A 13168-nucleotide genomic window follows, 5' to 3' on the forward strand; every position below is an offset into this window, starting at 1 on the left:
CACAATAAGCTTCTTATTTATTTATTTTGACCTAACTCATTTATCACATTTTTAATAGGATAATATTGGATCATATTGATATAAGAAAATATATTACATTCAGTGTTATTATTAACGTGAAGTGCATTAAACATCACATCAAGGTTTTCCAAACTGGGGTCCATGAAGGAGCTGCAAAGGTTTTGTGAGTTAGTGAAAACCTAGTAAGTAATTAAAAGCTAAAAATGTAAATTGATAAAATTGTAAAATAAAAAAAGTATAAATGTAATCATTTTAAAGTAACCATTAACATAAAACACCTACTAAAAAAGATGAACTATTTTGTTTACCTGTATGTCATGTGGCCATTAACCTCAGAAAACCAAACACCAAATGTTTTATTTAATTATAAACGTATCACCTTAAAATCTCAGGGGTAGTCGAGAAAATACATTAGAACAAACATGATAGGCTGACAAGAAATGGGAATATCAGTACTTGATGCAGTGTTGAGAAAATACTTTGAAAAGTGAAATAATTTTTGTAATTCAAGTCAAATGCTGTATGGCCAGGAGACAAGCATAGCCTAGTAACTGGTATTTGTGTGAATGTCCACAAAACTGGAAGACTTCATACTAGCAGTAGGAAAGAAGATTTTAAAGATAAAAAAGAATTATGGAGAATCATGAATAATTTGTTACCATTGTGTGAATAAAATGTAAAGTAAAAAGTAACTGAAAATGTATTTGAAAATGTAACAACATGATTATATAATCCAGATTACATGTATTTGGTTATCCCACACTGTTGAGCATTTCGATTTTTTAGTGTAATCCTGCAGCTCTACCTTTTAGGTTGCACTGCTGATAACATTATTTCAATTTCTCTTCACTGCAGGTGCTGTCAGGCAGAATCCCCTCACTGGGAGGGCTTCAGATAAAGACATTGAAATGAACTTTATAAAGTGGCTGCACCTGGCCGGAGACCGAGATGGTGGGAGGAAGGAGAGAATGAATAAACAACAGTGCATTGCTGACCCTAATTAGACTGTTCGAGTGTTCGCAGGATTACTGACAGCAACACACTTTCAAGCAACACACTTTTCAAGTTTAATGTTATTTGTTCTTAAAAACTGACAAACTCAAATTTGTCCATTTAATAATTTTTTGAATGTTAAATGTGTTGTATATTTAAAAATTATTCCAAGTCAAATTTGTCCATTTAATTTTTTTTGTTTTGTTTTGTTTGATTGTTAAATGAATGTTTGCTGTATATACTTAGCAACTGATTCCAACTCAACTTTGTCCATTTTTGTTTTGTTTGAATGTTAAATGTATGTTTTCTATTCTTAAAAACTGATTCCAAGTTATTAATTTAATAATTTTTAGTTTGAATGTTAAATGCATGTCTGTTGTATATTCTTAAAAAAAATTATTCCAACTCAAATTTTTTAAGTTAAATATGTTTGTTGTATATTTAAGAACTTTTTTTAACTTGATACTGAGTACCTGTTAAGCACATTTAACCTGCATTGACAAAAGTAAATTATTTTATTTACATTTTTGTAGTTGAGCGTGTGATTTATTCTCTAGTTAATATGACTTTTACATACAGTAAATCCTACCATCAGCCTCATGTGGGCCACATTAGGGCAGTGAGGTCTTAACAGAACTCAGCCTTACTGAAATGAAATACAAGGCCCACATATGGGCCACATTAAAATGTATTACTTGGTTCACGATAGGCGGAGTTATGGCACTGCTTTGGTTCAGTTCTGGCTAAAGTACATGTGGGCCAATTTTGGGCTGGCGAACACGTACTAATCTGGGCCACACTTTAGCTGTAGATTTGGGCCAGATCCGTGCCAAAGAAAATTTGCTGACTGGGAGACTTTCCTCAGGCTTTTCAGAATGACCATAACAACTTATAGATGCTGTGAACGAGATCGGTCTGCTGGTTAGTCAAGTTATCCCGTCTCATAGCACAAAGTCACATGACTTTTTTTGATGCGTATGGAGGAATTTATTCGGTAAACGTGTTTCCATCGTAGTTTATGCACATTTTTTCTTACTGGATAAAAAGTTTATCCTACTCAAATATGCGCATACATTTTTTTTCTGTGCATTTTTAGAATTTATGCGTATCTTGCCGTTTCCATCCAGGATTTCCATCATTTCAATTAGAAATCTTACAGTTAAACTAAAAGTTCACTCACTTTTGATTATATCTCAACTGTTCTCCATCAGATCAACAGCGTTCGGAGTGTGTTTTTACGTTGATGGCCGTGGAAATTGTGACGCTGTGAAAGTTCTCCTTTGACTTCTCTGTGGAAAAAGAAACACAAAGCAACTGGACAAGTTCTGTCATAAATGTAAGTTGTTCAGTATTTATCGCTTGTTTATTGAACTATTTTATTAAAGCAATGTCACACTAGCTGTTGTGCTGTGAACATACTTATGATATTGTTTAAATAAAAGATTTTGTGGGCAGAGGGATTTCAGTGTTTATTTTTTAAAAGTTCTTTAATATATGTGGTTTTTAATTAATAATGTATTTTAAGCAGTTTACAGGGATAGTTCAACTAAAAATGCTCGTTAACCCTCATGTTGCTCCAAACCTGCAAGACTTCCTTCACATTCAGATCACAACTGAAGATATATTTAATGAAATCTGTGTTGACTGTCAGCGGAGGGACAGAAATCTCTCAGAGTTCATGAAGAAACCCAGATGAATTGCGGTTTAGTCTGCATCTTCTGAAGAGACTCAATCGATTTATATGCTGAACAGATTTAATTAAGGCTTTTATGAATCAGCGCACACAGCAGTGATGGCAAACAGAAGCTCAAGCACACTTGCTTGTCGTCTCAGAATCAATGAGGGTCATTCTTGTGTTTCGCAGCACGTTTGAGATCCAATGAGAACCAATGAGCTTCTGTTTATGTTCGCTGATCAGTGTAAATATGTGAATAAAAGCCTAAATTAAATCTGTTCATCATATAAAGTGATCACATCTCTTCAGAAAATTTGGACTAAACCTCTCCATTCATATGAATTAGTTTATGTTGAATAAGTTTTTGAAGCATCAAACTGGTCGTTGCGTTGACTGTCAGCGGAGGGACGGAAATCTCTCAGAATTCATTAAAATATCTTCATCTGTGTTCAGAAGATGAACAATTTTTCAGGTTTGAAACAACATGAGGTGAGTAATGATGACACAATGCTCATTTTTGGGTCAACTATCTCTGTAACATCACACATGCCTCATTTGAATGGCAACATTTAGACAGAAGAAACATGTCAGGCCATCTGATTTTACAAATAATACAGTTTTACAATGAGAAATTGAAGCATGTCTTACATATTGAAACTAATGACTGGTTTGTTATTTAGTGCTTCCTCAGGAATTTGTGAAACAATGGCACAACATAACATCAGCATCAATGACTCAACTGCATCAGATCATGATTTACTTCAACATGGAACATGGAAAAGCGATTATGCAGAACTTGTGTTTATCCGTGTCCTTTCAGTCGTTGAGATTCCAGTCATGATCTTAACTCTGATTGGCTTGTGTTTCATCATCAAATCCCGGCATGCTGTTTCAGTTTTTGTTAGTAATTTGATACTTTCAGATCTCATACAGGTCATTTGTTTGTTAATAGCAGCATCAACTACCTCTTCGACACGTAATCTGACTGTTGAATATTACTATTCTTTGATGGTGGGTCTGTATTTTATGGCATGTGTGGCTTTTGAACGATATCTTCTGGTTTCTCATCCTATCTGGTACAGATCTCACCAGTCACTCAAACTCTCCTGTTTTATTTCTGTGATCGTCTGGTTTGTGCTTCTGATCTTTGTAATAATATGCCCCCATTGTTTTAATTTTAATCATCTATCCATGTGTATAGCGTGTTTAATTCCTTACCCCATAATCATTCTCTGTTTTGCTGGCACTTGTCGAGGTCTTTCTCGCTCAATATCACTGACTGCTCTTCAGCGCAAATTAATTTTGGGCAGTTTGTTCCTGGTGCTGTTGACTTACACATTTCTCATTCTGCCTTATGTGATTATGGTATTTATGCCATATGTTGGTATAAAACCTCACCATTATACACAGTTGCCCATGTATGTGAATCCACTTGCTGACTGTTTTCTGTACATGTTCATAAGGTCTGATGTTCGTAATATGATGAAGTCTGTTTGCTGCTGTCGTAGACATCAGAGTTTGAATGACAACCAGGACGAACGCTCTGTAGTGAATCCACAGAACAGCTGCTGTACTGTAGTGTGCTGTATTTCAGCTCAAAAGCCTGCATCTCATGCACTGAACACCTGCAGCTCAGTTTAACCTGCTGCTAAATGAGCTGAAAAACACTGTGCTATATTTAATTGAAGTCAGTGTCAGTGAACTTTATAAAAGTATAAAATATTAAGCAGCACTAGAAAATGGCATGGCAATCTAAAGAGTTTGATAAGCAGGTAGCTGCGATACTGTTTTTGTAGAAGTGTGTCGTATAGATGACTGTATTGTTTTTGTATATTAAAGAGCTTACTGTTCTTCGGTGTCCTTTTCTGTCTTTACTTATTTGACTAATAACTGTTGATGGTGAACTGAAGGTGAATTAGGATTTTTAAGTTCAAATTTATTTATAAAGCACATAATAATACAACAGTGTTAAAAGAATAAAACAGTTAAAAATATAACAAACACAAATAACCAGTTAAATGATATACAACCCTTGTGAAAAATAAGTGCACTTAAGTATACTTTTCTAAAGTGTACTTATTGCAGAAATAATATACTTTAAAAGAACACACATAAGAGGAAATTAAATGTTATTTTTGACGCTTGAATACATTGTATTTGTAATTAACTTCAAATGTATCACATTTTAAAGTGATATTAAATGCAATAAGTTGAACTTTTGAGTGATTTTTTTAAAACCACTTAAGTGGGACTTTTTAGTACATCTTTATATGTACTTTCATAATTGTTTCTATTGTCTTTAAAATATGGTTAAAGTGTACTACTAATGTACTGTCAAGCAATTAATGTTAACTAAAATATACTTTAATGTCAATTAACAATACACTTAAGCATGAATTAAATGTAATGTTTTCGACCACCTAAATGCATGTTATTTATAATTGATTGCAAATATATTACAGTTACAAAATTACATTAAATGCAATTAGTTGAACTTTTGAGTGATATTTTTGAACAACTGCTGCAACACTTTAACTCACTTATTAGAGTCTGGAGAACAATCACTTACATATATACATACAAAAGTACCTAATCTCGCATCATAGAAAACATCATTCTGTATGATGACTTAACTTAACTTAACTTGTATGTATAAGCCTGTTTCCTCATTGGGGACCTAAAAATGTCCACAAGGTCAAAATTTACTGGTATTACCATCCTTGTGGAGTCATTTGGTCTCCATAACGTATAGGATTACTAACACAAACACACACACTTAATACAAAAAAAGTAATTCAAGAAAATTGTCATTCGTACAACAAATGAAGGCGTTTCTGGCATCAATCGTTTCGCGCTCGGTATGAAAGCACCGGTTGGCTGCGATTCGCCTCACTTTTTTGCATCGCGTTCAGTGTGAAACGGCCTTTAGAATGTTTCAGCTAGTCGTGTAGTGTGTTCCCAGCTTTAGCCCTCGTCTAGTGATCCGAGTGCTCCAAATAGTAATTAAACATATAAAAGCATATAAATATCTTTATTTGTACATTTTCTGAGAGGAATGCCTTTTCTCCGCTCGCTTCTCGCAATCCCAAATACACAGATTTACAGTAGACTAAATATAGTTAAGTATTAACGGAAACATAAACTGTTATATCTTAAGTGAATTTTAGGGGAAAAAACATTGGATGTGTAACATTATATTAGATCCGTGCATTACACTATGTCTTAATATAGGCCGCCTGTCTCATTAATGTTAATCAAACAAAAGAAAAGAGGCAATAACTCGCTGCTTGATTTAACTGCTTTTGTAGTTTTAATAATCAATTTATTTTTGAAGAACACACTTAAGTGATTTTTACATTTTACTATTTCTTACTTGAATGCTTATGTTTAGAGATAAAATTAAAAAGTAGGTAATACAGTACACTTGTTCCTTACATGTTTTTTTGCTTCGGTTCTTATTTATAACAACAAAGATAAAATAAAATTAAAAATAGCTGTATTGTGATTATTAATCTAGTAATGATTATAAAGAAAAGAAGTGGGGGAAAAGATGTAATGTTGCTGGGAGATTTTGCTTTAGAACCTTCTTCAGAAAACTTTAAATCAGTTTTTCTCTAAAATTGCATGTTTGCTGAACACCAATGTTTAAACATGTATTTACATACGCTGATGTTATTTTATTAATTTTTGGTTCATAGAAGGACTCTTTCAGTGTCTATGAAATGAAAGATTACACATTACATTTAATAAGGTTAGGGAAAAAATATAAAATGTAATTTCCCAACAGCAGAATTGTGGGCAGTGAAAATGCTAAGTGGTTAGTAATTTTGGAAAACTAGTAGCCACAGTGGCTGGTGAGCAAAAAAGGTTTGTCAAGACCTGGCTGTATTAATATCTGGCTGAATCTAACACCCATAACATTAACTAACAGTGACCCATATCCCAATGCAAGTCATGTCATCTGTTTGACATGACGGTGAGTAAATGATAGCAGAATTAGATTTTTGGGTGAACAATTTTATTTTTTTAAGAAGTCACACATCTAACAAAGATTAACAAACCTAAAGGCAGTACTCTTGTTGTTCTTGATACCTAGTTCAAGCTACCAAACTCAAATAACTAATGCTAATGAATAGAATGTGTCCATAAAATATAATTAAAACAAAAAATGCTACCTTTTTTTTTTTTCTGGATGTCTCTGAGAGGAACTGATCTACTAAACACATCAGCAGTGGGAAGCTTTCGATGTCTTGATGTTATTTTTATTGACTTCCTGATTCATGGTGTTTTGCTTGTTTGATCATTTTGAATGATTTAACTGATGGTGGAACTGGCAGCTGAGGTTGCTGTCACGGATCAGTCAGGCCCTACACCCCACCAATCACAGCGTTCCACATCACCAGAATACTAATCACGCTCACCTGCAAACAATCACATCAGCAATCAACACCAGTATTTATACCCTCACATCACACACACCTATGTCTGATCTTGTTTATACAACGTGGATGCCTTCCTTGGAAGACCGGCTCATCAAGATATCCTTTGCATAAGAATACTTACTGTTTGTGCCTCACCTTTTGTCTCTGCATCCTTGTGTTGTCTTCTCCTTCCAGAACTTCTGTTGTCTGAGTGTGTGCGCCGTTGTGGAACCCCTCGTCTCGTCATCCCGACAGCTCTGTGAAACAGAACGCAGTTACTATCATCCTCATTCGCCCGGAGGCATTCTCAAGATCACCTACTCACTTCTCTGCTTGGCTCTACCTGTTCAATAAACCCCATTTCTGATTACTACTTACCTCAGTGTCCGGCCCTGACTGTAACAGATGCACTGTTGATGATAATTTTGTAGTTAATAAGTTGGAAGTTAAATTTAGGAAGAAATAGAAGTAATAGCTGTTTTCACAATCAGCCTGAGCCTGTGACAAGTCCAGTTTTCCATATCAGGCATATCATATCATCATTTTATTTTTTTCATCACATTCAATGGTGGCAGTACCAGTAATGTACCTGCATAAAAAAAAGGGTGGAATTGATAATGAATGAATTATGATATTAATATTGTTGTATGAAACCAGGGGTCACCACACTCGGTCCTGGAGGGCCGGTGTCCTGCAGAGTTTAGCTCCAACTGACTTTGCTAATCATCACCCAATCTTCAATCTACAGTTTGTCTCAAAAATCCTAAATTCAAGTAATTTGGTGCACAAAAGTAATTCAGTAATTCAGTTAATGATGAGAGTGAAATTTGTCACCTGACCGCCCAATCTGAAAACAGTGCTCTTGTAAGGGGGTTTACAAATGTTAATTTATTTTTTCTTTGAGGACTTTTGTTTTGATACCACCACCATTACGTACACAGGTGTATTATGGTTGTATTAAAGGGATAGTTCACCCAAAAATGAAAATTCGATGCATCCTCAACGAACTCCGAGAATTCAGAAGGGATAACAAGGACATTAAACAAGAACTGAAAAGAACAAACGATAGACTGGAGGAGGTAGAGGAAAGAATTGAGGAAACTGAGACCGCGCTTCAAGCTGCGTCAACGCTAATCAAGCGGCTAACTCAGCGCCAAGCTAATCTGGAAGCCAGACTCATAGATCAGGAGGGCCGAGCTCGTAGAGACAATTTAAGGATTTACGGAATACCCGAAGATAAAGAAGGTACGGACATGGTTGACTTTCTAGATAACTTGTTGAAAAGTGCATTAGATTTTCCCCAGGACAGAGAACTCGGGATTGAACCCAACAATCTGCACGCAAAGCCACGGTCTATAGTAGTCAAATTCGGCAGTTACCGGACAAAGGAGGAGGTGCTTCTGCAAGAAGTGTTCTGCAATGACACTCGCTTTTTCGTTGATCATGATTTCCCTCCTGAAGTGCTTAAGAGACGAGGGGAGTACGCCGAGGTCAAGAAAGTGTTAAAAGAAAAACAAATAAAGTTCCAGACACCGTACCCGGCAAGGATGCGCATACTTTATGATGACGGCACTCGAATGTACCAGGATGCTGCGGAGGCAACGAGAGACATGGTTTCGCAAGGATTCCCCGTTACCGTGGTGAGGCCACCTACTACTACGGACCAGGAGGAGATCACGCAACTATCTACTTGGCAACTGGCGGGGAGAAGACGAAACCGGGGCGGAGATCAGGAATCTGGAACAGTGGATGTTTGCACACAATCCAAGAAAACTCCTCACCCACAATACAAAGAAAAACTCCAGAGATTCAGGAAATGATCACCTATGAAAGGTTTACGTGTGACTCATAAATACAGATAAGTTTCAAATGACTCTCACAGTTATACTTCATATTCTGATAGCCATGGGCGTTTACTCAGTTGTGTAACTTAAATCCTACGGTTTTACTTTATAAATAATTGAAGAAGTCGGGACTTGTTAATTGGTGAGTTATCCGAGATTTGTTTTGTTTTGGTTAAATCATTTACAAGTTTATTTGGACTAACGTACAGCCATATATAATAGGGCCCCACCTGAGACACTACGTGGGACTTTCCCTTATGGAGGCTTCATCTGCATGAAGCCCCTCAGGGCTCTTTTGAAACGAGCCTCAATACCGGAAACAACTGTTCTTACTTGTTACGGTGGCATGTTGTTGTTTATAATTGTTCTGTTCTGGTTCTTGTTTAATGTTTACAATTTGGGAGAGGTACTGTTAATGTATAAATTGAACGATAATAGAGACACTGCTGGAGAGGTTAAGATTGTTAAACAACAAAGAAGAATATGAATAAGCACATCCTTAAAGTTACTACATTTAATGTGAATGGGATTTTGAACCCAGCTAAGAGAAGTCAAATACTATAAAAAATGAAAAGGGAAAACGCAGAGATTGTGCTCCTACAAGAGACACATCTCACTCCAGAAGAACATGAAAAACTAAAGAGAATGGGATTCACTAAGGTGTACTATTCATCTTATAAGTCAGGCCATAGAAGAGGTGTAGCAATTTTAATATCACAAAAAATTCCATTTGAGTACCTCTCAGAGATCTCAGATAAGGAAGGAAGATACATAATAGTTTCAGGGAAAATAGACGATACTATCGTAACAATATGTTATATTTATGCTCCCCCTGGAAGTGATTTAGCTTTTTATAGGAAAATATTTGATTTTATGATAGGAGCCAAAGGAATTGTCATAAGTGGCGGAGACTGGAACATTCGTCTTAACCCAAAATCAGATTCATCAAGAAACTCAAATGTTACGTCATTACATAGAAAAATTAATGTTCTAATGACAGAGCTGGGTATACTAGATCTTTGGAGAGATTTTTATCCATCAGGCCGTGACTATACTTTTTATTCATGCCCACATGACGCATACTCAAGGATAGACTATTTTTTTGTTTTAAAGAAAGATCGCCATAGAATACAAAGCTGTGATATTGGATCTATTGATTTGTCTGATCATGCACCCCTCTCTTGTACTATACATATTAGAGATAACCCGGGAAGAACACTTTGGAGGTTAAATACAAGCATTCTAAATAACCAACAATTTCAAACTCAAATGAAGGAGGATATAAAAATATTTCTTGAGGAAAATGATAATGGGGAAGTTAACTCCGCTACGGTATGGGATGCCTTAAAAGCAGTCATTAGGGGCAGAATCATATCATTCTGTGCTTACGAAAAGAAATTAAAGCAATTGAGATTAACAAATCTCAATAATGAGCTAATAGATCTTGAAGCGCAACACAAAAAGGAACAAAAATCAGACCTGATGATTAAAATAAAGAAAATTAAAAATGAAATAAATATAATATATTCACAAGAAATTGAAAGAAAGTTAGTATTTACGAAACAGAAATACTATGAATCAGGCTCTAAATCAACTAAACTTTTGGCAAGGAAGCTACAAAAACAACAAATGGATAATACAATATATAAAATAAAGGATTTGAATTCTAAAAACATACAATATAAACAAAACGAAATACAAAAAACATTTAAAAAATACTACAAATTACTATATACACAACCACCCCTAGAAGATGAGCAACAGATTGGACAATTCCTTGACTCCCTCAATTTACCAGTTACAACAGAGGAACAAAATCAAATATTATCAGCAGAAATAACTGAGACAGAACTAAATAACGCCATCTCCAGGCTCAAGACGAATAAGTCTCCTGGTCCTGACGGCTTTTCGTCAGAGTGGTATAAGACTTTTTTATCTGAATTAATACCGAGTCTTCTTCGGGCTTGCAATACATCGTTAATGGAGGCCAAAATGCCTCCATCATGGAGTGAGGCGGTGATCTCAGTTATCCCAAAAGAGGGAAAAGATAAATTAGAATGTAGTTCATACAGACCAATTTCGATCTTGAATGTTGATTACAAATTATATACTAGCATCCTTGCCAAAAGACTGGAAAAGATTCTCCCCCAACTAATACATAACGATCAAACTGGGTTTATTTCTCAAAGACAAACACATGATAATATTAAACGATCTCTACATATATTAAACCGAATTCAGCAAAACAAACTTGAGGCTCTTTTAATTAGTTTAGATGCGGAAAAGGCTTTTGATTCCGTAAGCTGGCCTTTTTTATATAAAACCCTTGAAAGATTTGGCATGCACGAAATTTTTGTTAGGGGCATTCGTACACTATACAATAAACCATCTGCCCGGATAAAAATAAATGGGTACCTCTCAGATACCATTATATTAGAACGTGGATCAAGACAAGGGTGTCCAATTTCACCACTGCTTTTTGCACTCTATATAGAACCTCTCGCACAGTGGATAAAGCAGACTGAAAACATCAAAGGCATCTGTATAAATGGAGAAGATCACAAATTGGCATTATATGCGGACGATATCTTGATTTATTTAAGTAATCCCACTAATACATTTTTTGAATTAATGAATCTTCTAGAAAAATTTGGTAGATATGCAGGATACAAATTAAACATACAAAAAAACGCAAATTTTGACTTTTAATTATATACCACCAAAATATATTAAAGATAAATTTGACCTTAATTGGAATCAGGATTCGCTGAAATATTTAGGAATACACTTAACGAAAGAAACTTCGACACTAGCAGAGGCAAATTTTAACCCACTTTTAATAAAAATTAAAGATGACATACATAGGTGGAATACCGTCTCTTTCCTCGGCCTTAGTCATAGAATTGACTCAATAAAGATGAACATTCTTCCACGATATCTCTATCTATTTCAAGCACTACCGGTAGAAATTCCCCTAAAAAATTGGTCTGAATTAAATAAGATCATTTCTAGATTTATTTGGCAAGGGAAAAAACCCAGGATCAAATTCAAAACATTACAGCTTCCAATGGAGGAAGGAGGTATGGCATTACCCAACCTTAGGGATTATTTCTATGCAACCCAGACTAAATCTTTAATTAACATATGTAACCCAACATACCAAGCTAGGTGGAAAGATATCGAACTCTCCATAATGAATGACCCCCCAATTCAAGCATTATTGGTACATAAGAGTTTAGGAAGATTTATGGAAAAAGTCCAAAACCCATGGATTAAAGCCCAACTAAAAATCTGGAATACAATAAAGGAAGAATATAAATTAGATTGTAAATTACAAATAATTCAATGGTGTGCCTATGACCCTGAATTTAAGCCAAATAGAATGGATTATAGATTCAAAGGAATAACAACATTCTATTCTCTTACGGAAAAGGGAGAGTTGAAAGACTTTGAAAGTTTGAAGAAAGAATACTGCCTTGAGAAATCTGATTTTTATAGATATCTCCAGCTACGCAATCATTTTGAAAACAACATCAAAAATAAAACAGACTTTGATGACCCAATATTGAAGATATTTACAGGTGCTTACCAAGGTGATTTAAATAAGGGTGTCATCTCTAAATTCTATAAAGGTCTTAGGATAAAAAAAACTCACACCACAGAATATATTGAAGAAAAATGGGAAAAAGAAGGTAATTTTTTAATATCAAGTGAGGAATGGCTTGATATATGTAAATTTCCGTGGAAATGTACTAATTCTCACATATGGCGGGAATTTGGGTGGAAATGTCTTATCAGATATTTTATTACACCAAAACAGAAAGCACATATTGAAGGAGGGGACACCAAATGTTGGAGACAGTGTGGGTTTCAGGAAGCCAATCACTGGCATATATTCTGGGAATGCCCAGTGATAAAACCCTTTTGGGTGGAGCTTCATAAAGCAGTGGAAGGCATTTTTAACACTACACTGCCTTTGCACTTTTCCACATTATATTTAGGAAATACAAATCTCCAGACAAGATGGCCTGAAAGATACCTATTTGGCATTTTAACAATTGCTGGTAAAAAAGCACTTACAAGGCGCTGGTTGCTTCCTGAACCCCCCACAATACAAGAATGGATGGATATTGTAAATTATATTTATGTTATGGAAAGGACCACTTTTTGCCTTCGTCTTCAGAAGAATGTATTCAGAAAAGTTTGGTCCAAGT

General features: G+C 35.3%; 1 protein-coding gene across 5 annotated transcripts in view; it reads left to right on the top strand.

The window, feature by feature from the left end:
- LOC131538789 (ovarian cancer G-protein coupled receptor 1-like) overlaps nt 1-4592 on the top strand; it is a 37938-nt gene extending 33346 nt beyond the window's left edge. For 3 of the 5 annotated variants that reach the window (XM_058772910.1, XM_058772907.1, XM_058772908.1), the window contains 2 exons: nt 877-2350; nt 3370-4592. In XM_058772910.1, the coding sequence (XP_058628893.1) occupies nt 3395-4330 (936 nt within the window). In that variant the 5' untranslated portion in view covers nt 877-2350; nt 3370-3394 and the 3' untranslated portion in view covers nt 4331-4592. Of the gene's footprint in view, nt 1-7; nt 204-876; nt 2351-3369 lie in introns of those variants that run through there. The other 2 variants (XM_058772911.1, XM_058772909.1) reach the window with 2 other exon arrangements.
- The last annotated feature ends 8576 nt before the right edge of the window (nt 4593-13168 follow it).

Source organism: Onychostoma macrolepis, chromosome 04 (assembly GCF_012432095.1).
Source record: "Onychostoma macrolepis isolate SWU-2019 chromosome 04, ASM1243209v1, whole genome shotgun sequence".
Classification (NCBI taxonomy): Eukaryota; Metazoa; Chordata; class Actinopteri; order Cypriniformes; family Cyprinidae; genus Onychostoma; species Onychostoma macrolepis.